Below are 25192 nucleotides of genomic sequence, written 5' to 3'. Positions count from 1 at the left end.
AGGTGATAATTAGACCCAGTTCAGATCCTTTACAAGAAGGAATTACTAAAATGATCAGTGATACACACACCCACACACACTCACCAAAACGAGACTAATCGAGATCAATAACGAACTGACAACAACTGTTCATCACAAAGACATCAACGATTAATCACGAAAATGTTTAGTGGAAAGTTATGAAGTACAGGTGCACTAAGATTTCAGTGAAATATTATTATTCATGAACCTGTAAACATTCTCGGGAATTATCGACATGTCTCCTCACAAATGTATGTCGGAGCTTTGGTAACAATACTATAGCTCTATATCCAAGTACAATATCAGGGTGGTAACCCTTCAAACCAATTGATATTTCGACCTCATAATTTTAATAATAATTTGAATCAAAGTTTTTTCAATCTGTGGCAGATTGAATATCTTGTTATATACTCCGTCATGCTGCTTGCACATTGTTTTCTTATAAGAATGTATCAGTAATTAAACCATTCAATCAATTTATCTAAAAGATTTCAATTGGTATTTGCATGCATTGCTCAGGTTGCTTGGTAGCATCTAAGAAAATGGGTTATAATTGTGCACTCCACTCTAATCAAAGTGATTTAAAATGAACCACAATTGGCCATGTGGATAGTGAACCGTTAAACTCCTGGTTTAGATTTAAATCTTAAATATTTGAATTTAAATAATTGTCAATTTAAAGATAAATCATGAAAGATCAGTCGTGTTGGTAGAAGATATTACATGATGAGAACACAAGTGCAATTCATTACGACTTTCACCACAGATGAGTTATTTTGTATATTTGCAATTAAGAGTGCGCTGAATTAAGTAACTATATAACCCCTTATTTCCCCGCTTTTTTAGGGGGTGGGTGTTACAACATCACTTTGATAGTGCTGCACAAAAACATTCGACAGAATTTGGTAAAAGCTGTTATAGGCATGGGCCTCATGCAGACCTGGGCCGAACAGAGAGAGTGTCAACCCGAGTGTCAATTCATCATGTCCTTCCGCCGAAGTTCCCACTGTCGATCTCCCAGTCAAATTTTTCTCTTCCTGCAAGATGAATCAAGACCAAGTTTCAAAAGAACGAAAGATCGGATATTGTTTACAAGATTAATTGCACAGAGTACAATCAATAAGTTATTAAAAAAAAAAAAAAGAGACCCCAGATTAATCCCTTCATTTCGCATTTAGCTTAAGCTCGTCACGCCCTAAACGCGGGACGTTGGGGGTAGTTGTGGAGCCTTTTTAAATTGATTTAAAGATGTTCAAAGCAGCTTGTTGGTCCTAGTCTAAATGGATATAAAGGGATTAAGTACGTACATAATCATGTACTTAAGATTTATACAAGCCAATATCACATGGCTTTGATCCAGTAATCACATTGGGCGACGCATAGAAAACGCGTGAGTGATCATTTTGAAAATCCTAGGCTCGCTGTGGAAGATTGGATATTGTTAGCTATTTCGAACCAATTAAAAAGATGTATCAACATGAAAATAATGATGAAATAATGAGATTAAACACTTGCGCAAGAACAGAAGGGTATAGATCAACCCTAAAAAGACTGGGCTATTTTGGCGCCTTTACAGACTATGGGGGGAGGAGTGGGGATATTCGGCCAAATAGACAAAACATTGAGATGATCATTTCAATAACGATTACCATCAGTAGACCCTTTTAATTGTAATATATTGTTTTTACCCGTAAGCCATACAACGATAAGAAGGAAATAAAACTTGGGAGTGGTAGCTTCCAACCCATTCTATGTGGTTTGAAATGAGTTAATGGTGATACGTCCCATCGGCTAATATTCGGACCAATGTTTCTTAGTAACAAAACCACATAGCTCGATCCCTGAGCCATGTAGGGTTTCATCTAATATCCTCACCAGTAACATTAATGATGAGATTGCTAGGCAACTTTATTGTTGACAGGAAGTTACTCTTTTATTTTGTCTCATGCATTGTAATTATCATCTATTATCAGAATGACTATCATATTAATATAGGTAAAATAGATAATAAAATATGCCGGTCCAAGACGGCTAGACATACCACATTCTCGTAAGAAAGAAGATACTTCAAATTGACTGTGAGTCTTTGCTACATCCTCGGCTGTGTTTCCTTTCAGAGTCTTAGCTCTGATGTCAGATCCGTTGTTAACCAACCATTTTACAGCTTCTGAAATCAGATTAAAATCACTTTAGGTTGTTACAAATCGTTACTCCACTAACATTTCGAAATATTGAACTACAATGTAGTGCACCTTTTATTTTCGCATGTTAATAGGCCTATATTACATGGCTTGGACAGGCATTTCGCCTCGAATTGGATGAATATATTAATGAAAAACTGAATATTACATGAATCCATGGCAATACGCAGAACAAATGCAAGGGAGCAAAGCAACCAAGCTTGTCATGGGGTGCTTTTGCTTTTGCGCTGAAATTTAATGATTTCATGCACACACTTTTTGTAAATTTTGTGAAAACGTTTATGTTTTTTTTCTTCTTCTAATTTTCAAAGAGGAGCAACTACCCCCCCCCCCTCCCCCCCCCCCAGCTGCAAACGACCATTTATCCTAGCATTTCATTGTTTCTATTTTTAATCAAATTTTATGTTGAAAACATTTCTCATACGCCATATTGTGTCCCTTATGCAGATTTGGGAATCATTACGTCACTAATACAATTTATAAAGCAACTTCGACGGACGGGTTACATAATATTTTTCCAAACATTTTGCCACAATTAACTCACTCATATGCCCATTTCTCGCTGCAGCGTGGAGCGATGTTGATCCAGTAATATCAGCTTGATTGATATCACCCCCTCTAGCGACAAGAAGTTCCAAAATCTCAACATGTCCGTTCGCTGCTGCCTTGTGTAAAGCAGTGGTACCTGTTCGATCCTTTTCCTTTGGATCCTGAAAAAAAGAGAAATTGAACTTCAACTAAATTTTAAACAAGTAAGCGTGTAAGTATATAAGTAATTAAGTCAGTAAGAAAGACAGATAGAGTGAAAGAAAGAAAAGATAGAGATGAATAAAAATTATAAAGGGGGGGGGGGGAAGAAAAAGAAGAAATAATAACAATCAAATCAGTGGCGTACCTAGGATTTTCCAAAGGGGGGCAAATTCTTCCGCCAAAAAATTTGACAAGCAAAAAAAAAAGAAGAAAAAAACATTTCGCACCAAAAAAAAAGGTTAAATGAGGGGGCCACTTGTGGCTCGTCAGGGATCAGTTTTGACTCGTCAGGGGGGGGGGCAGAGATACGTCCCTTGCATGTGTTGCGACTCGTCAGGGGGGCAGACTGCCCCCCCCTTAGGTACGCTAATGAATCAAATGAAGGAAGGAGCAAAATACGTGCAATATCTTTTCGTCATACTTGCTCCATTTTGTAAGAGCTTGGTGAGTGTCTACCCCTATACGCCCACATTGTAGAAAAGTGCGAGTCGAGCGAACAGAAAAGTAAGAAAATAGTAAATATTTATCGTCTTTTGAGAAAAGAAAGAAGGTACCATAACAAACAGAAGAGATGTGAAATAGGCCAACCTTCATCAAAAAGTGACGGAAATGAAATGGAATGACTGAAAATATATCAATTTTGTCACCCCCGCCCCTCGCGACCACCTCCTCCATATCCTCTACAACCTCCCTTACCAATGCCCCAAGTGACGCCCTCCATGCATGGACACAAGATAACATGCACCTGTAAAACAGTTATGGTTATTACGACGACACTTCACACCCTTTTAGCGCAGTTTATGGTATATATCACACCTTTTATACAGGTAGTATAATTTAATTGCCTTCTTTCTACAGTTTAGCAGATAGAGGAATAGTTACGCGACATTTACACCGTTCTCGTTTATAAGCTTTTCCAAGGTAATAAATCACGCATGATTTTAAACAACATGATAATAATTGCGAATATTGCTATTCATATTATTTCACAAAATAAGGCCTGTATCTTCTTTTGTTTCATTTTTCTTATTTTCCTCATCCCATCCGATTATAATTTTCATCAGTTATTAGTTATTATTTTAACTTTCATCATTACTACATGCAATTCGTTCTATACCTCCAAATATTTTTAGCGCCCTACACACTGTATGCAGTCTGCTTTCCAAATATGAGCAATTTGAATTCGCATTTTTTTTAAACGTACGTAAAGACAAGGTATCCTATATCATGTGACAGGGGCGGATCCAGCTTCTGCCAATAGGGGGGGGGGGGGACCGTAAAATTTTCACCCATATTTTCCCCCCGCCGATCGTCGGCTCAAAGTTGATTTTTGTTATTTTTTCTTTGAAGGGGTTGTCTCCGTGGCGTAATATGCCAAAAAATTGAGGGGGCTCGATTTGGCGTATCACGTAAAATTAATAAGAATTTGCGAGCGAGCAGGAAAATCGACATTTTTATTACAAAAATCTAATTTTGTGATAGATTTTTACATAATATTTTGGAAATGATATCATATTTCACCTTTATCCATTTCCTTTTCTCTCTTTTTTTTTTTTTTTTGGGGGGGGGGGGGGGCAAAACGCCCATGTCCTATAACAGTCAATTCTTAGCTTTATTCTAAAACAAGTGGAATGCCTCTGGCCGTCTCACCTGCATCACGCGATTCAATATAGCAGCAGTGCTGATTTTGAAAACTACTATAACTCGCACAAGATGTTCAGTGATACTTGGTTACTCTTATTTCCACGTTTTATGAACTAGACCAATACACTTATAGAGATATGATGGCAATTCAACAAATACCCCCAACGTGGCCAAAGTTCTTTGACCTTACATGACCTTTGACCTTGATCATGTGACCTGAAACTCGCACAGGATGTTCAGTGATACTTGATTACTATTATGTCCAAGTTTTATGAACTAGACCAACACACTTTCAAATTTATGGCTGTAATTCAACAAATACCCCAATTTGGCCGAAGTTCATTGACCCTAAATGACCTTTGACCTTGATCATGTGACCTGAAACTTGCACAGGATGTTCAGTAATACTTGATTACTATTATGTCCAAGTTTCATGAATCAGATCCATAAACTTTCAAAGTTATGATGGTAATTCAACAGATACCCCCAATTCGGCCAAAGTTCATTGACCCTAAATGACCTTTGACCTTGGTCATGTGATGTGAAACTCATGCAGGATGTTCAGTGATACTTGATTAACCTTATGTATAAGTTTCATGAACTAGGTCCATATATTTTCTAAGTTATGATGACATTTCAAAAACTTAACCTTAGGTTAAGATTTTGATGTTGATTCCCCCAACATGGTCTAAGTTCATTGACCCTAAATGACCTTTGACCTTGGTCATGTGACATGAAACTCAGGCAGGATGTTCAGTAATACTTGATTAACCTTATGGCCAAGTTTCATGAACTAGGTCCATATACTTTCTAAGTTATGCTGTCATTTCAAAAACTTAACCTCAGGTTAAGATTTGGTGTTGACGCCGCCGCCGCCGTCGCCGTCGGAAAAGCAGCGCCTATAGTCTCACTCTGCTATGCAGGTGAGACAAAAACCAACATAAATCTATTATAATCTCATAAGCCTTATTCAAATAGTGCGAGCGCAAAGCGCGAGAAAAAATATTTTGAAATTTCATGTATTTTGTCCTGAACATTTAACAGTCTGGGCAATGTTTGTGACCCTGAACAAGATGCGTATGTAACTAGATAATTACTGTGAGCGCGACGTTTGGACGTTTTGCAGTTAGCCATTAAGACAATACATATTTCAAAGATTTTTTAGCGCGAAGCGCGAGCAGAATTTTTTTGACATTCCGATCTAAAAAAATTTACATTCTAAGCACTTTTTGAAATTGTGAACGGTAGAGGTATATAACCAAACAACTGATACGAGCGCAAAGCGCGAGCGGAAAAAAATTGAGATTTCAGACCTAAAAACGGGACACTCTATTCATGTTTTGTAAATCGTGAAAAAAGGATTGGTAATGGGGTAACTTCCTACATTAATAATGCGAGCGCGAAGCGCGAGCAGAAACTTTTTATATATTCTGATCTGAAACTTGATAATTTTAGAACGTTTTAAATAAAAATTAAGCTGCTTATCTCAGTAAACATGTGTGTTTTCGAGTTAGACAGAATCTGCATTTCTAAATACATTTCATTTTTTATCATAAAAATCAATAATGCGAGCGCGTATAGCGCGAGCTGAAAATATTCGATATTACGATATGAAAAGGGTCAACCTAAGCACTATTTAAAGCACTGTGTAGGGAAATTGTGAAGTGGATAACACTTAACAAATGATGCGAGCGCGAAGCGCGAGCTCATTTTTTAAATTATTATTTTGACCTTTATAGGACCGGGACATTCTAGGCCTAAGGACATTTTGTCATGATATGACAGGGGTAGCGGAAGCGGGGGCTGGGGGGCTTCAGCCCCCCATTTTTTTCCAAAACCGTGTACAAAAACGTAAAAATGACCATATGATTGCAATTTATTGTTTATGGTCAGCCCCCCACTTTTGGCTCAGCCCCCCCCCCCCACTTTGAAAACCGTTCCGCGGCCCCTGTATGAAAATGATGACTATCTTCTTATTCCCTTCCTGAGCGCGAGATGAAACTTGTCGATATTCGATCCTTTCTGAAAGGGGGACAATTTAGTTACATGTATTTGGAATTCATGAAAATTTTATTATAATATCTATTAATCTAAAAAGCCTAATGAGTGGGTAAAATTTGTTGACATTGAAGTTTGAAAACTGGATACTTTATAGGTACTTTTGTATTCATGAATAGGATTCATTGGTTGATATAATTTTAACAATTAATATGAGCGCAAATGGCGAGCCGAAATCTTTGATAAACTGTCATAAAAAGTGGTTTTAAGTAGTTTGTTATAGAATTAATATAGAGGTGTACATAACTCACCAATCAAAATGCGAGCGTACAGTGTTAGCTCATAGTGCTGCATTTTGACAATCAGGCACACGTAAAAGGATATTTTGAGAACTTATGGAATACACAAAGACAATAAGTAGACCTACTTGGCAAATCAAATACTGCAAACGCACTAAAAATGTTGATATTCACACCATAAATCGGACATTTTACAGAGCACTTACAAAAAATCAATTTGTAAATCAAACAAAATAATGAAAGCTAGATGTCCGAGCTGAAATATGTTTTGGTTGTTGACTTCAAAACTTTTTTTTTCTATTTCTGTCTTTATCAAAACTTGATATTTTAAAGGTCAAGTCCATCCCAGAAAAATGTTGATTTGAATAAATAGGGAAAAATAAAACTAGTAAAACGCTGAAAATTTCATCAAAATTGGATGTAAAATAAGAAAGTTATGACATTTTGAAGTTTTGCTTATTTTTCACATAACAGTGATATGCACAACTCAAATGAGACAGTCTATGATGTCCCTCACTCACTATTTCTTTTGTTTTTTATTGTTTGAATTATACATTATTTCATTTTTATAGATTTGACAATAAGGGCCAACTTGACTGAATCATATAGTATTAAACAATGCTCATCCACATGTTTAGGGAAGAATTAATTGTTGTTTCACTTGACAATGAGGAGAAAAATAGAATATTCCCTATTTCATATAATAAAAGACAAAAGAAATAGTGAGTGGATGACGTCATCAGTCTCCTCATTTGCACCCCACCAGGATGTGCATATAACTGTTTTGTGAAATTAAGCAAAACTTTAAAATGTCATAACTTTTTTATTTTACATCCGATTTTGATGAAATTTTCAGTGTTATGCTTGTTTGATTTTTCTCTTTTTATTCAAATCAACTTTTTGTTGGGGTGGACTTGTCCTTTAAGCTACACATCATTCTACTGAGCAAGATATATATCTCATCGAACATGCAATGCGAGCGCGAAGCGCGAGTGAAAATTTAATACAGTGACACGAAAGATTTTTTTGAAATATTTTCCAAGTCTTCCCATGACCTTATTTTATTCGCTCGCGTTCCTTCTCTTATTTTCCTTCTCCTTTTTTCCTCCTTTCTTTCCCCCTTTTTTTTTTTTTTTTCTTTCCCAATTTTTTCATCATTTTTTTGCTCCGTCCATAAGGGGGAGGGGGGGCTGGGGCCCAGTTTAAACTTCAAAATTCGTACAATTTAGAACTTTGGTTTGCAAGGTGTTTCATGTTTTGTTGTTAAATCATTTTCTTCATGTATTTAACAAATTTTCAAAATCGAGTTGAAGACCAATGTTTCAAAATAATATTCAATTGTAATGTAAATGGTGGAAGATCACCGGAGTCATCTTTATTCCCCCTTCTTATTTGCCATCTGTGTATGGTAATTTTTATTTAGAGCGAAGTTTATTAGCTTTTGGAACAAAGCCCATGCAGTCTACTAACATTTTCTACGTACTTTAATCAATAAAATAATGTTATCATGTTTGGAATTGATTATTATTTTTTGTATAGATGTGATAGCATTGCTAGTTCGCGTTATCAAGAAATTTACAAAACCTAATAGTTGGGGAAGAAATGAATAATAATTTACATTACCTATATGTGAATGATTCGATGCGTTTTGAATCAAATCTGAACAATTTATTTGAAGGTAGGTTGAAGAATGCAATTTTGATTGAGATAGAATAAATAATAAATAATATAATGTAGTCATGGGTTCGATCCCAGGCCGAGCCAAACCATGCAAAGACTGTAATATCGAATTTTCTGTCTCCCACAGGCTCACGAGTTAGGTGCTTAGATTGGGATAGGGTATAACCATGGTCCATGGTATAACATATTTTGTTATTCAGGCCATATTGACGTGGCTATCATGAGATAGGCGAATGAAATAATAATCATTTTCATGTTATTAATAACTTATTAATGAAATTAAATCAAGGTAAATCAATCGAACCTACCTGACCCTGGTCCAACGCTGCGGTTGTATTTCTTGGGTCCCCAGTAAAAGCTTTTTGAAATAAAAATATTTAAAAAAACATGAGAGAAAGTAAATAAAATAATAATTTTAGTGTCTGTAATGGCAACAATGAACTCATCGTCCCTCGAAACTCATTTATTTCAGCTGATGTGAAGCAATTAGCTGGATATTGGATGAGCCTGCATCCCATGCATGCGCCTATTAATGTTTTAACAAAAATATGGCGCAATATAAATGATGTGGATCATCATTATCATCGTTATAATATAACACGCAACTGGGGTAGGTATAACAAAATGTCATCATTATTTCGAAGCGTCGTATACACATAGGCCTACTGTATATTATATCATCATACAATGATATAATCGTTATAAAGAACAATTTAATTAGCATGATAAAAAATAAGCATTATTGATTACTCTAATGAGATAAGAACATTATTTTATTTATTCATTTGTTGTTGTTGTGCCAGACCTATACATTACCAATTATTCATTGACATCAGAAAATTCCAAAATTGAACCATCCTTCCATTCTGTATAGTCAACATTATGAATTATATTTGTCGGCTCACAGTACCATTTCAATCTGTAACTGTAAAATAAACCAATTCAAACCAATGGAGATACTGATTAAACAGTAAATAATTCATCCAAGGTCCTCCAAGGAGATGGTAGTTATATCGTCTCCCTATAGATGAACAAGAAATAATGTACGGTCAAGTTTTGTTTTGATTTGCAACATGCATGGGATTACAAAATATATTTATAATCATATTTGGTGAGATTATAATTATCATTGTCCCCTCTTGTGAAAAGTATAATACGATTTATTTAGAACTAAAATGAGAAAACATTAACAAACCTGCTTCGTGAATATCCAACTTCATCATCTTCATCTGTCTACTCTGTTTTCTTTGGTCACACACAAAACAGAACGCTACTTCAGTATTGAATATGTATTTCGATGTCGTTTCTTAGTGATGGAGGTTATAATGGGCGAACCGTTAATGCCGAGATATAATATATGTCAGGTTCATCGACGATTTCGACAACGTATCATACAAATCGTTCAAAATTATATTCACTCCACGGTCTCCAAATAGGCGTGGTGGAATGTAACGGATGCCTATCCAAGGCGTCGTTGATAGTATATTTCACCAGGTTTATCATTGGTTTCATGGACTAAAATATTTCAACAATGCATGACATGAGCAAATCAACCATGAAGAATGGATATTGACATCATGCGGATTCCTCTTGTGATGAAGATGCGCGCCGACGTTTTGTAGAAGAATAAACGGTATAGATTTGTCCTACATAAATCGACTTCTTTTATAATATTGCACACAATAGGGGGTTGTATATATAATCAAATCAGGTGAATATAGATCACACCATGCTATCGGAGAAATGTAATTACAACGGTGGAGCGACTATGATTGCTTATGCCGTCGAGAGAGAGGAGCACAGGGAATTCGATTGTACACGCGCATGGAGAAAAAAAAATCCACACGAGCATACAATTCAGACCATTTAATTTTCGTGTGTGACGAAGACAGCTCAGCACGAGCTGCATCAAACCGAGCATTTTCCCTGTTGACATACGACACACAGCACGGGCTTTGATATCGAAAAGGACTGCTAATTTGGTATGCGGGCAAAGATATGGGATTCTGTTGTCATAGCAACGGATTAAGTTCACAGAAGAGGGACGTTGAGTGCAGTGATCTTTGCACTATTTTGCTGTTGCGAGATACAAGGTACGATATTTTGTTACCATAGTAACGGATCTGGGGCGACGTGAAAAGGGAGGATCTTTCCATCAAATGCATTGTAATCCAAATTTAATCTCATTTAAGTTAGATTGTATCTCTTTTCCCCACTGTAGATTTGCAGCGACCGGAGCAAGTATTAAAATTGCGCCCCTTTCAACATCTAAACCCGGGGCAAGACCGGCAATCTCGCTTCTCCGATTTTTGACACTTGTAACTTTTGTTATTCGTAAGATTAAACTTTCAAGCATTTTCATTTCCCTTGTTCTGTCATTACTTTGTCTTCATAATTTCGAGTCATTTATTTGGCGTTCCTGAAAGTGCCCATTTGCCCCCCCCCCTCTCTAACATTCGCCTCTACCTTCAGCTCTCCCTGTCTGATCGTACATCTTTTGACTGAAATCAGTGTGTATTAAAGGGAAATTCAACCCTGGCAATAAATTGCTTTGTGTGCAAACATAAAATAAACATTATGGTGAATGTTTGTAAGAAATCGAACAATGAATAAGAGCTTAAAATTCTCACATTGGTGAGTATTAAATTGCAGGGACAATTATCTTATTTATCATGTACTTAATGATTAGGAATTTGTGTTTTCCTCCTAGACGCATTTTCATTCTGGGCAGTACTCAAAATTGTTGTGGGCCCCAAAGGAAAAAAAAGATTCTGACTCAAAATGAAAAAAGAATTTTTAAACAATTTATTTAGCAAAAGGAGTTATCACAAATTTACACCAGCTACATTACAGATGCAGCCAATTTGAAATTTCCATTTGCAATGGTATATAGGCATCATGACTCTTAGCAAATATTTGTAAATTTATATTCATAACTTACCGATTTTGTTAAAACTGTCACTATCTATTTTTATGCACAAGTTTCCATTCTTTCTTTTTTAAAATCCCTTTAGGCTTGACTCCTAATTGAAACCCCTTAAAAGGAACAACTTTCTTCCTATTCCCTCTTTCCCCCTAGAATGAAAAAATCAAGCATTATTTTTAAAATAATACTACAAACCCACTTTTTCAACGATTGGAAAGAAACAATTCATATCACCAGTCTTGAGATCTGACAAAACAGAAAACAAAGTAAACCTATCCATATTTTTTTGAAACTTTTTATTGTCATAAAACAAGACCACTTTTTAAACACTAACTCTAATACCTTTCTATTCCTAAAGAACGTTGACGCATTGATTTGGTCACAATACAAGTATATCATCGCAATGATCATAATACTGAAAGGTCAAATACATTAACTTCCATAAGCTAATTCACGTAATATCTAATGACAGTAATACAGAAGATTATAGTTGAGAAGTTATAGAGGTGATAAGAATATTAAAGATAACAACTGAACCTTCAATAATGATAATAACAGAGAGAGAGAGAGAGAGAATAAGAAGGTACGAGAGAAAGCTGGAACAATAGCATGACAGTTGAGAAACGGATGATTTGAAATATAAAATCAGAATAAACAAAATAGATGAAGATGAACATGGCATACAAAAGCCACATCCTGAAAGGGATGAATAAATACAGACCAATTCCTCTACCATTCATGCGTTAGGCCATATGTATATAGGCGATACTACAGGTGAATTAAAAGAGCTTCCATACTTTTTGTACAGAGGAAAGCTAGAATAAGCTGAAATTAAGCTGAAAATGAAAACCAAAAAAGCTTAAATCAGCTAAAGGGCTGAACACTTACCAGTTCCTAGGCCAGTAATTATTATGATTTCCATAACATTAACAAAGAAATACAATGTAATGCTAGAAGGCATTTCAAAATCAATGTTAACAATCATGGATGGATGTAGGCCTGTCCTGTATTGTAAATTTAAAAGCCACAAGTTCCATTGCACATATCAATCAAAATATGAGAAAGGGGATGGATATACAAGTACATGTAATTCTACTTCAGTTGACTTACATACATGTACATTATGTGAAGAGGAAACTAATGCTCCACTCACAATCTGGTCTGAAAAATTGTGATGCAATATAGGAGCATTTTTAACTTATCATAAGGTTGACTTACACTGCGCATTTGTAAAAAAAAAAATACTCCCATGGCACTCAACTGGATTGTCAAGGTGAATAAAAATATATATATCATAATCTATGGAATGTCAAAGGATTTCGGTTTATGATACTTTAAAGCGGAAACAATAAAAGATTAAGTCAATTCCTCAGGGTGCGCTTTCATACTGTAAACAATGTTTTGTCAAAGATGTAAATACTGAAAAAAAAATCTTACAACCAGGATTCACCACTGATTCCACACAATCAAAGTTCAACAAACTTGTACTTAGGCTCTGAATCAAATCAATACCTACAGTATATAATTGATTTCAGAAATTTGACCAAATTAACTGAAAATGGTTACACTTCAAAAACCCTTCTGGTGAAGTCTAGGAGCTCTGAAATGTTAGTGAAAGATTTTGCTACTTTCTTGACAAGTGCATCATACACAAAATACTAGCTGCCTGTATAAATATGCATTGAACAAGAAAATGTCAAGATTAAATATATTCTATAATAAAAGCTTTCCAAGACTTGAGGGTAAAATAATGAAATTAGTGTTCTATAAGAAATGAGCATGGCCACATCAATATGTGCAATAATTGTTGACTTAGGAAATGATGTAAAATATGGACATATCTAAATGCAAGGGAAAATGAGAAAGTATCAATGTCCATTATCCACAAACCTATTTCAACATGAAAACAGAAAAATAGATTATAGGTTTATAAAATTATATTTCTTTCCCATATGTGATCACACAAAGACATCTATCACAGTATAAAATAATTTGCAATTACATGTACATGGAGCTACTATATAAAAGTTATGTGGTCATTAAAGATCTCTAGTAGAATAGTGTGGATATAACAAAATATTTATCAAAAAAATCACATGCCTGCCATTTAAATGAAGGTAATTTGCAATGATTCAAAAATAAAAATACAAAAATTAGCTTCAATATATTTCTGAGGACAATAGGGTCATGCAAGTAAACATTTAAATCAGTGCAAATATTAAAAAATAAATTCTAAATATGTTCAAAAATAAATGTATTGAATAAAAATGACTTTTGTGAATTACACGGGTTGACATGACAAAAATAATTGATCAGTCGTACTATACACAGCACCTTCTGCTTTTGTTAATCAATAGGCAAAACCTGCAACATAGCTAAGTAATTTATTTAACAAAAAGCTTAAAGATTGATCCTCGGGTTTACCTATGATAGAGAAACATTGCAATTGCTCAGAAAAAATCAAGTAAAATGAATCGCTCAGTTTTGTGTTTATAGGACCATGGGCATTCTTGGTAATTTCACTGTGACACTGTCTTACATTCTCTCTTAAACAGTCCATGTCACTATAAAATGAACTATAAGAACATGAAAAATTCCTACTTGACAAACTCACTCTAATCATGACAGAATGTTAAACTGAATACTGTCAACAGCACAATAAGACATTATGAATTCACATTTAAAAAGACATCACTAAAAAAAAAAGGTTGAAGACTAATATGCTTTTTACACACACAAAAATTTCCCTTATCGCATACCATAGGTGCGGCTAAATTGCCTTTTAGCCCTACATTCATGTATACAACAGGGTTAAGCTTAGCCACTTTCTTTTTACACAGCATATTTGCAAAGTGGGCTAACCCCACCTATATTATTTGGCCCTGCAAAGTAGAAGGGTTAGCCGAGCAATTGCGGTGCTAAGAGTGATAGTCCGGTGTTAATATTGCTAGTGTAAAAAGGAATCAGGCTAAGCCAAGGACATTGCTAGATTTATGGCCCAGGGGCAACAAAGCCAGCACTGTTGTCCAATCAGAGTTAAGCACTGATGAACGCCTACCACTAGTCCGGGATTACTAAATTATGTTTGAGATAAGCAAGCATTTTCTTAGCAGGGGTTAGGCAGAAAATTTGTGTGAAAAGGGAAAAAATTAGTACGGGGTTACAGATGGTACGAGGTTAGCGATAGTCCGAGGTTAAGACAATTCTGTGTAAAAAGCGTAGAAATTGATCACGGCATCATTCTCAAGAACATAAATAGTTTCCAAAACTTATCTATCATTAACCAGCTTTGTGACAGAGATGATTATTTTTAGTTTTATACAGTTGTGATAAAAGAAAGGAGTAGCTTCTTACAAAGTATTTGTATTCGGTAGATTGTCTCCACAAACGTATTTGTCTCACAAGGACTAGCTTTGTAATTTTTTTATTTTATTCTTTTGTAACAGTATTTGATATACACAGGAATAATATACCTAAAATATTTAACTTTTTTTACCTGCATGGTAGTAAAATAATCTTATCACACCTATCAAACTTTAATAAAGTCAGTTAATTCGTGTTGTAATTCCCTAAGAACTATCTTTTTTGTGTCTAAAACAAGAAAAAATACTAATACTTAATAAGCCAATATTCATGCTTATTGAAGGTGTGGGATACATAAAAAATTTAGCCTCTAAATGTCAAAACTCGCAATCAATTTGTATTAGAAAAAATATTCGAGGTAGGCATAAATGTACATTGTATAATGTTACATGCACTTTGTAAAAAGAAAATAGAATATGCCGTAAGTATTGATTTACATGTAAATATTAACTACAAGCCATACACAAATAGTTAAATTCATCAACAACCCACCTAGTTGAAGAAAAATAGATTCGTTTAAAGTAAAGTAATACATGAATGAATACAAAAATATAGTATCTGTATCACCAGTGCATATAAATCACATGCCTTAATTAATTGCATGACCATGACATCAGACCACACGTATGGGACTGAAGAAATACAAAAACGAACAGAATGGTAAATTGAATAAATAACATAGAAACACCTGCCCCCAAAACAAGTTCCTGAAGACATGAGAACAATCCAACACATACCAGTACCGTACCACAAACTTGCAATGCAGCAATGTCATAGCACCATCCAATAACTTACCAAATACATATATTCTCCTGCAAATGTCGTGCTAAAAAATTTAAAGCTACTCCTTCAAATTTGCTTTTCACAGCAAAAGAAATTACAAAAACTTATGACTACCTCAGTTTTACATGTCAGTCAAATATGATTTAAATTGTCTGCAACTGGTTTCTACAGTAGTTAGCAATATCATGATTAATTTGTTTTCATGAGAATTTCCTTGACAAGAAATGGTACCGCACAAACGCCGTTCAACCGTTCTCACTACACGTTAAACTTTTAGGAAGGTAGTGAGACGGTGTCCTAGGTCTGATCCTAAAACTTCAAGAAAATATGAACGAGTGCGTATATACTGAACGTATGAATAAAGGAAATCCTAGGAGACAGCTGTACATGTAGAATGATTAAATATATTAATCAATGCACTGCCCCAAAACATGCAGCATACACTCATATCAGTTGCATAATACCACGTTCTTTCCAAATGGCCCTGTTTCACAAAATGCACTGTTAACAGTAAACTACTGAAATAGTACGATTGAATTGGACAGCAAATTTGTCTTACAATGTTAGCAAATTATATTGTCAGTTTTGACCCCCCAAAAAAAAGATTTAGGAAAAAGATGCCTAAAACACACATTTTTTTTTTCTTTTTCAGTTTTCCACTCACAAATCACAAACATGTATTTCTTAATCTTGATCAAATCTATTCATGTCAGATCCTAGCGCTTTCCCTTTTATTACGTTTTTTTTTCAAGCATTGTCATATCCCACATTGTTTAAAGACATTGAACATGTTTATTTTATATTTTGTTTATGGTAATACAGATATTTTGTCAGCTGTTAAAATATTTTTTGCACACCTACAGGTGTATATTTGATTATGCACAAGATACAAGATCCTACATGTTTAACTCCTTTCATTTTCTATTCTATTGACATTACTTAATTCTAATCTCTAGGACACTGCATCACATACTTGTACTTACATAACAAATGACAATTCACAGGGTTTTAACATCAAAATTGGATTTGCACTTTGGTTTGACACAACAAATTGTCATTTTTCTCTCTGTGCTCCCTACACATCCTACAAGTCACATCTTAAAAAGCATATCTTGGATAGAAGCTTTAGGAAGTACCACTGTGCCGTGAAGAAATGCACTTCTCCTAAACACTTTCATCATCATATCCACTGGCAACACTATCCCTATAGAAGATATGCCGGAAAGCTGTCCTTAAGTAGTGCCTTTGAGGCAGTTCTGGTAGCGATGTCAATAAATCACCAATGTATTACAATGGCATAATCCTGGCTTGCAATTCTTGTAACATAACCTTCTCAGCACATACATCTATTGATCACAAGTTGTAAGTTCCATCAATGTTTCAAACACAAGAACTCACAATACATCAATAATGTTGAAACACACATTTTACCTATAATTGTGGAGTTGGCTCCTTCATATCCCAGAGTGTATACATACATGTAACAGTCTTATTGTCTTAACATCATCAAGGTCAATGTTTATCTCCATCTTCGCCTCCATTCAAGGTCGATACTTTGCTCAGGACACTAGGCTTCTATTGTTCTTTTAGAGACAATACAATCGAGCATGGGACGGCATGGGTCTAAGTTAGAAGATCAGCCACTCTATGTCAGTGATAAAACCAACAAGAAAAGTTGACAGTTTTTCAGAAGGTACGTCTAACCCAATGTCAGTACTAGTCCTTTTGAGACTAGTTGTGATTAACCATACTTACAGCAACTAAGACCAGCATAGTTCTGAACGAGATGATGCATTCACATTCGGTATGATCTGCCAGCGATCATTACCTGAAGTTTGGTGTCCTGTTCAATGTCAGGGAATCAAGTTTCCTTCAAATCTACATAATAACTGATTAAGATCAGCATAGTTATGCCGTAGACGTTACATCCCGAGTTGGTTTGATCGGCCAGCAATCAACAACCCTGGATTTAGGTGTCCATGTTAAACTTTTGTCAAGGAATCAAGATTCCTTGTCAGCCTCTAGTCAGCTACCTCCATGGATTCTCGTTGGACAGTGTGCTAAAGACTCGTCTTCATATGTGAAGAGCTTGTTCTCCACACATATTTCATTGTCCGTAGAAAGAGAGGCAAGTTGATGAGTGTTTAGGACAAGAGTTCTTGAGGGGGAAGACTGATTAGCCACCTCAACGTCTGTAGGAGATGACTGGTTGTCTGGACCATCGCTCAGCACCTCACATGACCTGAAGAACGTCAATCAGGGAATGGGAGATATTATGGTCTTGAATGCAAAACAATATTTGTGTACATGCCATTCCATAATTTTAGGTAAATCCAGTGAAAAACATAAAGAATATATGATCTAAATACAGTTTCATTTAACAATATCTTACCGTAGGATCAGTATTTCACTTGTAACCTGTCACAACGAACTGTTCTATTCTAATTGAAAAACTTGACTTCAATATCTGGTTTCATCAAAATTGAACTTTTGAAGATGTAAAAAATGTTTAATGGTGTTTTTTTACCAAACTGTTAAGAAAGAATACATGAATGTTAGGCCTAAACAAGTGGAACGCCTCTGGCAGTCTTGCCTGCATTAAGCGATTCGATATAGCAGCAGTGCTGACTTTGAAAACAGCTATTAAATAATTATTCACAAAAGAATACTATGTCCATTGACCCAACATGACCTTTGACCATGATCATGTGACCTAAGACATGTGCAAACAATCATTCATACTCAATTACCCTTATGTCTATGTTTCATGAACTACATGTGTAGATCCATACACTTTCTAAGTTATGATGCAAATTCAACAAATACCCCCAACACTGCCAAAGTTCATTGACCCTAAATGACCTTTGATTTTGGTCATGTGACCAGAAACAAGCACAAGATATTCAGGGATACATGGTTACTCTTATGTCCCAAGTTTCATGAACTAGATCTATAAACTATAAAGTTATGATAATTCCACCAATACCCCCAACATTATCAAAGTTCGTTGACCCTAAATTACCTTTGCCCAAGATCATGTAACATGAAACTTGCACAAGATGTTCAGGGATACTTAATTGCTCTTACGTCTACGTTTCATGAACTAGATCCATAAAATGTCAAAGTTAAAAACAATTCCAAAAATACCCCCAACATGGTCAAAGTTCATTGACCCTAAGTAACCTTTGACCTTGGTCATGTGACCTGAAGCTCAGGCAGGATGTTCAGTAATACACTATCACCCTTATGTCCAAGTTTCATTAACTAGATCCATATACTTAGTTATGACGACAATTCAAAAACTTAACCTTGGTTAAGATTTCGATATTGATTCCCCCAACATGGTCTAAGTTCATTGACCCTAAATGACCTTTGACCTTGGTCATGTGACCTGAAGCTCAGGCAGGATGTTCAGTAATACTTGATTACCCTTATATCCAAGTTTCATGAACTAGGTCCATATACTTTCTAAGTTATGATGACATTTCAAAACTTTAACCTTGGTTAAGATTTCAATGTTGACGACGCCGCCGTCGGAAAAGCGGCGCCTATAGTCTCGCTCTGCTATGCAGGCGAGACAAAAATGTGAAGTTGCCCTCATTTGACTGACTGCAAAATGTGAAAGAACAGGGTCAACCCCCACAATAAAAATTGACTGACCGACCCACTTTTCCGATTTTGGGCTTATGAGGGCAACATAATTTTTTTTAGGCCTTAGTTAGAAAGAGATGGTTTTAGGTCTTCTCTAACTCACCTGTTATGATATGATGAGGATAATACCTAAAACAAAGAGCACAAGTGCATCAATTTTCTAATTGCTCTATAATCTGAGCTACAGTACCTCCTCAAATTGATTAAATCAGGATGAACTTACTCATCTGTATCTCCATCAGAAGACAGTGAACAGTTGAGAATCCTGTTCTCTGGGATCGGAGCTAGGTCTGAAGAAACCTGAGCACTGAACTTGAGTTGCCTAGCTGTCCTGGTGCTGACGATCCATGTCAGACGGCTGTGAGGCATGCGAGAGACTGGGGAGGAGTACATCCTGAGACATTCGCTGACCTGAGATCGGCAGTTCACCAGGTCTGTATCACTAACCTGAGCATAAGGAGGTAAAGCATTTCATCTATCAAGTCATCAATCAATCAATAAATATGGTCATGTACCACAAAGGTTAATGATCATAGAACTTATTTTCATGATAAATCATACTGATCTTATCTGCAATCAATGGTAAAAGTCAAATCTACAATTGATTTCTAAGGTCTGTGTAATGTGATATCCCTTACCTGAGAAACTCTTTGTATATCCCATACAATCCTCATCCATCTTATATCATTAGGATTGTGCACTTCACAAGATGCGTTTGGTAACTCATGGGTTAAGACAGCCAGCGCCAGCACTGACGGCTAAAAGAAAAAAAAATTAATATAAGGTCAGTTGACTGGTTTTAGCTGAGTGCTATCAAAGAAATGTGTTTATGCCTTTAATGGAAGGTATCACTGCAGTGACTTGGTTTTGAAGCAAGGTCACCAAGTTACATGACTACAACTCTACCACATGAGTCATTGTACTATACCTCAATTCGAAAAGACGGCAAATTGTACAGTACACGATTCTGGAAATATTTCTTTTGAACAGAAAAAAATACAATGTGCATGTAGTAACAAAAATCTCTTTCCATATTGAATCTCTTGGAACAATTGAAATCTTTTCAGCTAAAAGCCCCCTCACACCTGACGGAATGTAGGCGGACGAAGGGTGACGAATTTAAAAAATGCACGAAATGCACGCGAATTCCAATTAAATTTCCGTCAAATCATGCGATCAGCAACTATTGTCTAATTTTATCAACGAACGGTAAGCGAAGGATAAATATGAAATGCGAAAGACATCGATTTTTTTCGGTTCACCTCTGAGTAAATTGCAGCCAAAGGTGAGCAAAGGGTTGATATAACCTAATAAGACGAACAAACAGTGAACAATGGCGTGCAATTAGAAACGAAGACGAGGGAATAGATCGGGCGTTCTTGTATGTTTGTGTCATCGTGGTGCTTCGTTAAGGGTTCTTTCGAGATCGGTCCACTTAGGCAACAGCGCGATGAGGGACTATGCGCGACAATAACACACGAACGATTACCGCAGACTAAATAAGAGATGTGAATTCAAACAGATGACCAACAATTTTTCAATTTGTCGGGAAATTTTAAACATGTTCAAAAATTCCGCGCAAATTTGAATAATTGCAGCTGTTAGTTCAGAAGGTGTGCGAACCCAAACACGAAGGGTAAATCTGATTTACTATCAGTTACCATTTAAAACGATTTTTAAACAAATGCCTTTCGCCAGCCATCGCAAGGCATATTTCAGGCAACTTCGGTAAGGTGTGAGGGGGCCTTTAGGATGAACTTTGATTTAGATGAGTAAATAACATGTTTTGTTCTAAATAGAATTGCTTCAACTTAACTTATCATTCAGATGCAAACTACATTGCCTTTCTAGCATTGATGTAGAATAATGTTCACAAATATGGTAATCATGGGCGATATGATTAGAATCATAATCAGCATTTGCAAATTAGAAAATAAATTTACTTATTAATTAATTTATTTCAAAACTACTTTATACAGAGTAACCACCTCCGCTGTAGATGTATGTTGATAAAAAATAATAATAATAGCTGGTTTACAACTAGGCTCTGTGAATCAAAATAAAATATTAAACTTTTTAAAATAAAGGTAATGTTATGCCAATGAGGGTGTTGAGCTCTTACCTTGTACAGAGTTAAAGGGAAGTAACACATGCAGGCCTCCAGCTTTTGTGTGCTGATCTCAAGCTGGGTATTCTGCATGGCCGTATCTTTACCCAGGATGCCTTGTACAACACTGTATGCATGGAAGAGCTTGAAGAATCGGTGAGCAGTGGGTGCTTGAAGGTCATACTGAAGCTTCTGAAGAATAATACGCTCCATGCGCAGGACATCATTGACAGAGCACCCACATTGGCTGATACGAACGAGGTCCTCCGCTGATATTGAGGACTGAGGAATGTAAAATTACAATTCAATTTAGTATTTATTCAGTTTTCCAGTTTTAAAACTACTTTCTATTTTCTTTTTCGGCTGATATTGAGGACAAGTCAATTAATTCTTTATTCATTTTTCAAGTTTTAGAACAACTTTCCATTTTTTTTGTCCTAAAAGTGTTCAAAACAATTGATATAATACTTTCCATGTGTTGTATACTTTCCAATTGTAGTTTCTTTCTTTTACCAAGCCAAATTGCCAATGACATATCTATATTATTTAGTAACATATTGTATTACAGTCCACCTTTCTTGAACTATAGTTCTCTCTCTTTCTTCCTTTGTAAATGAAGATGTATGATCTATACACAAAGCATTTCAAATCAAAGAAGGTAAAATAAAGGAATCAATGAATCAAAATGCAAAATGAAAACAAAAAGACTAACATTAAAAGTCACAAATGTTGTTATAACCAACATTGTGCTGTTAAACAAAATGCAGTTCACACTTAAAAATAGGGCCTTTCAAAACACTGTAAATCAACATATTGGAAACAGTGATAGCACCAGTAGTCTTTGAAAAGAAGCAGTGTATGTTTGGTTACATATTCAAATTACATTGAGATACCTGGATTTGGGATTTCCAAGTAACAAAAAGAAATAGGCATCAATGCAAGTACAATCTGAGAAAGACACAAAACAAGTGAGAAAGAGTGAAAGAGGAAAACAAAATGAGTGGGGAGAAGCAATAAAATAGGTCTCACCTCAGATGGTTCTAGTGCTTTAATAGCAAGGTTGTAGCTTGCTATTGCAATACACATCAAATGATGAGGACGGGCCTATAAGGGAAGGGGAAAAAACATTAACATTCATGGTTGGCTCTGGCAAAAATACAATACAAGATCACAGATCTTCAGAGATATTCAAACAAGCACTGTGTGCATTTACTGCATTTCAAATGAAAAGTAAGATGGTAGTAGTGATTCATGACTGATAACCTTATATTATGGGGTACGGATATAGTTCTGGATGCACTTCCAACATAGATAATGTCACAGTATGATACAGGCACTACAAAACCAACTAACAAACCCAATTGTAGGCAAAAGTATACAATTATACCATATACTTATAATAAATTGAAGTTTGAATGTTATTGTAGGTTTTTCATGGTAAACCATGTATCTTTCTTGGGCAAATGTTGATCCTGAAAAGGACCACCCAAAATCAACATTTCACCAAGTGTGTTCTTGTCATCTTCAGAAAAACGGTGTAATACTTTCTATGTGTTGTTTGAATGTGATAATCTCAAAATCATGTTTTAAAGACCAGCCGAGGTTTAGGCCAGTTGAATGTTCATAAAATCAATATGTAGGTCCAACTCCAATCATACTTCCAGAAATAATTGAGGTACTCACTTACTAATTTTTATTTTATAATCATTGCTGTCTTACCTTGACAAGGGACAGGAATCTGTCCATAGTATTGACTGCCAGGAAGAAAGTTTCTGGACAAAGCTGGAAAAACCGGCTCAAGCTTCGCAGCCGATCAAGTATGACATCATGCATGTAAGGTAGAATGCAATCAGAGTCCTGAAAAGAAAATGGTCCAATCAGATCATACATGTATACACTTTTTGTTAGGATAATCCATAAGATAGGTCATAGCAGCATTAATTCTGTAGTGTCAACAGTACACAAATGTTACATTTAGGGACAGTGATTTTCTGTTTACCATTTAAGTGAAACAAATGATCTGTGTTGGGTCTTTACTTTTCATGTGACAGTGAAAAGTCAATGAATTTTGGGGTGGAAATCTGGTATTCAACTAGTACATGTACAATCATACAATGTATATAGTCACATGCCTAGTTAGAGTAAAAAGTTTGCTATACCTCTTGTTGTTGACCTATGTACTCGAGGTATGGTTGATAGAAATCTTCTGTTTCCACGGCAACCTGCATCATCTTCACCAGATGAGTCTTGGCATCCATGCTTTGTGTATCTTTTTCCATCTTTCTATCCTGAGTTTAACAAAAGAAAAATATAGAACACTTATCAAATTCTACAAAAATAGGGATAAACAAAATACCCTCCCAAAGTTGCTGAAATTTCACATTTTACATCTATGCATCCATGAAATGCTATGTATATTCTATAATTCCTTTTATCACTTTGATCAAGTTGGAAACTATCAAGAAAATTTGGAAAATTCCCTTCTTTCTTAACTCTAGACTGATTTCAGTTGATGTCAAGCTAGTTCTACTGACATGAATGTCTACATGTGGGAATACATGTAGGATGCCAAATATAATCCTTGTGAAGCATACCAATCTAATATAGACTTTAAAAATACTTTTTTTTATACAAAGCTACCAACTGATAAGCCAAGAATAAGTATTGTATCACTGATTTTGATTTTATCTATGATTTTGGACTCCTTTTCTCAACTTGACAAAAACAATAACATCACTTTTAAAAGATGGATTTGTGGGGTATTATGGGTAAAACCAACGTACATTGACTTGCCATATGACTCCATCTTGATTAAAGCTGATATATTTTTATTTTCAACTTGAGAAAAGGAGCCCATAAACAAACAAATTCAATAATATCAATGATCATTGAGAATTTGCCCTGTCCAACTTGAAAATAGTGAAGTAGACCTACACGTATTTTAACACTTTATACAGAAAGGAATTTGGCAGATTGTGATACTTTTTTACTCTATATGCTAGATTCCCATTAGCTCTACCGGTAATCTAAATCATCTTTTTTTTTCTTGTAGGCTAAATTTCATGTTTTTTCAACAACAAAAAATGGCTAAATGCATCATTTTTTAAATTTATGGTATTTTACTAGATCTCGAGAACCCATGGGCCGTTTTGTAAATATTTTTTCCAGTTTATTCAATGCCTCACTCCACTTTACATCATGAAGACAGAACGAATTATGAATTCTTACATTTTCAAAATGGAACAATAACATTGATAATGCTGATGATGATAGTAATAAATAATAATAAGTATTTATACCACAGGACTACTACTATTCTACTTATGATAGTAATAATAATGGATAATGATAATAATAAGAGCTACAGGAGGAATATGCCAATACACAAATTGAAAATATCTAAATCAAATGCAGGTTAGTCAGTAAAAAAAATCAAAATATTAATTAAATGAAGCAAAAGAAGAAAAAAAACATAAATGAAAAGCAAGATCGAATTAAAAAATAAAAAATTCTAAAATTTTTGTAAATACAATTTTTAAATGAATAGTCATAGACCCTAATGAATCCATACATAGTTGATCAAGTCCCTACTGAATAGGAAATGTGTGCTTTTAACGTGCATGTGCTCGCTTTATAAAGGCATGCAGAGCTGAGCAAAGATGATTTTTAGAGAAGAAAACGGTCTGTTTGTTAAGTAAATAATTATTATTTACTGATTTCTATATCAAAATTATTGTTAGTAATAAAATAAGCAAAATAAGCATTTTTG

At 35.2% G+C, this 25192-nt stretch overlaps 2 protein-coding genes across 2 annotated transcripts; both read right to left on the bottom strand.

The window, feature by feature from the left end:
- Positions 1–325: 325 nt before the first annotated feature.
- On the bottom strand, positions 326–10563 carry LOC129262046 (cyclin-dependent kinase 4 inhibitor C-like). Its single transcript, XM_054900082.2, has 5 exons — positions 9789–10563; positions 8902–8951; positions 2767–2932; positions 2063–2188; positions 326–1058 (listed from the first exon to the last, which is right to left on the bottom strand). The coding sequence occupies exons 1-5, from the start codon at positions 9820–9822 to the stop codon at positions 1003–1005; spliced, it is 432 nt and encodes a 143-aa protein (XP_054756057.2). The 5' UTR covers positions 9823–10563; the 3' UTR covers positions 326–1002.
- Positions 10564–13235: 2672 nt separating this feature from the next.
- On the bottom strand, positions 13236–24929 carry LOC129262047 (cyclin-G2-like). Its single transcript, XM_054900083.2, has 7 exons — positions 23583–24929; positions 23143–23280; positions 22453–22527; positions 21439–21705; positions 19955–20074; positions 19540–19763; positions 13236–17907 (listed from the first exon to the last, which is right to left on the bottom strand). The coding sequence occupies exons 1-7, from the start codon at positions 23700–23702 to the stop codon at positions 17691–17693; spliced, it is 1161 nt and encodes a 386-aa protein (XP_054756058.1). The 5' UTR covers positions 23703–24929; the 3' UTR covers positions 13236–17690.
- Positions 24930–25192: the final 263 nt, after the last annotated feature.

The sequence above is a fragment of the Lytechinus pictus genome, chromosome 5, assembly GCF_037042905.1.
Source record: "Lytechinus pictus isolate F3 Inbred chromosome 5, Lp3.0, whole genome shotgun sequence".
NCBI classification, from domain to species: domain Eukaryota; kingdom Metazoa; phylum Echinodermata; class Echinoidea; order Temnopleuroida; family Toxopneustidae; genus Lytechinus; species Lytechinus pictus.
Note: the sequence above shows the minus strand (reverse complement) of the source record. Positions and strands in the feature narration are given on the sequence as shown.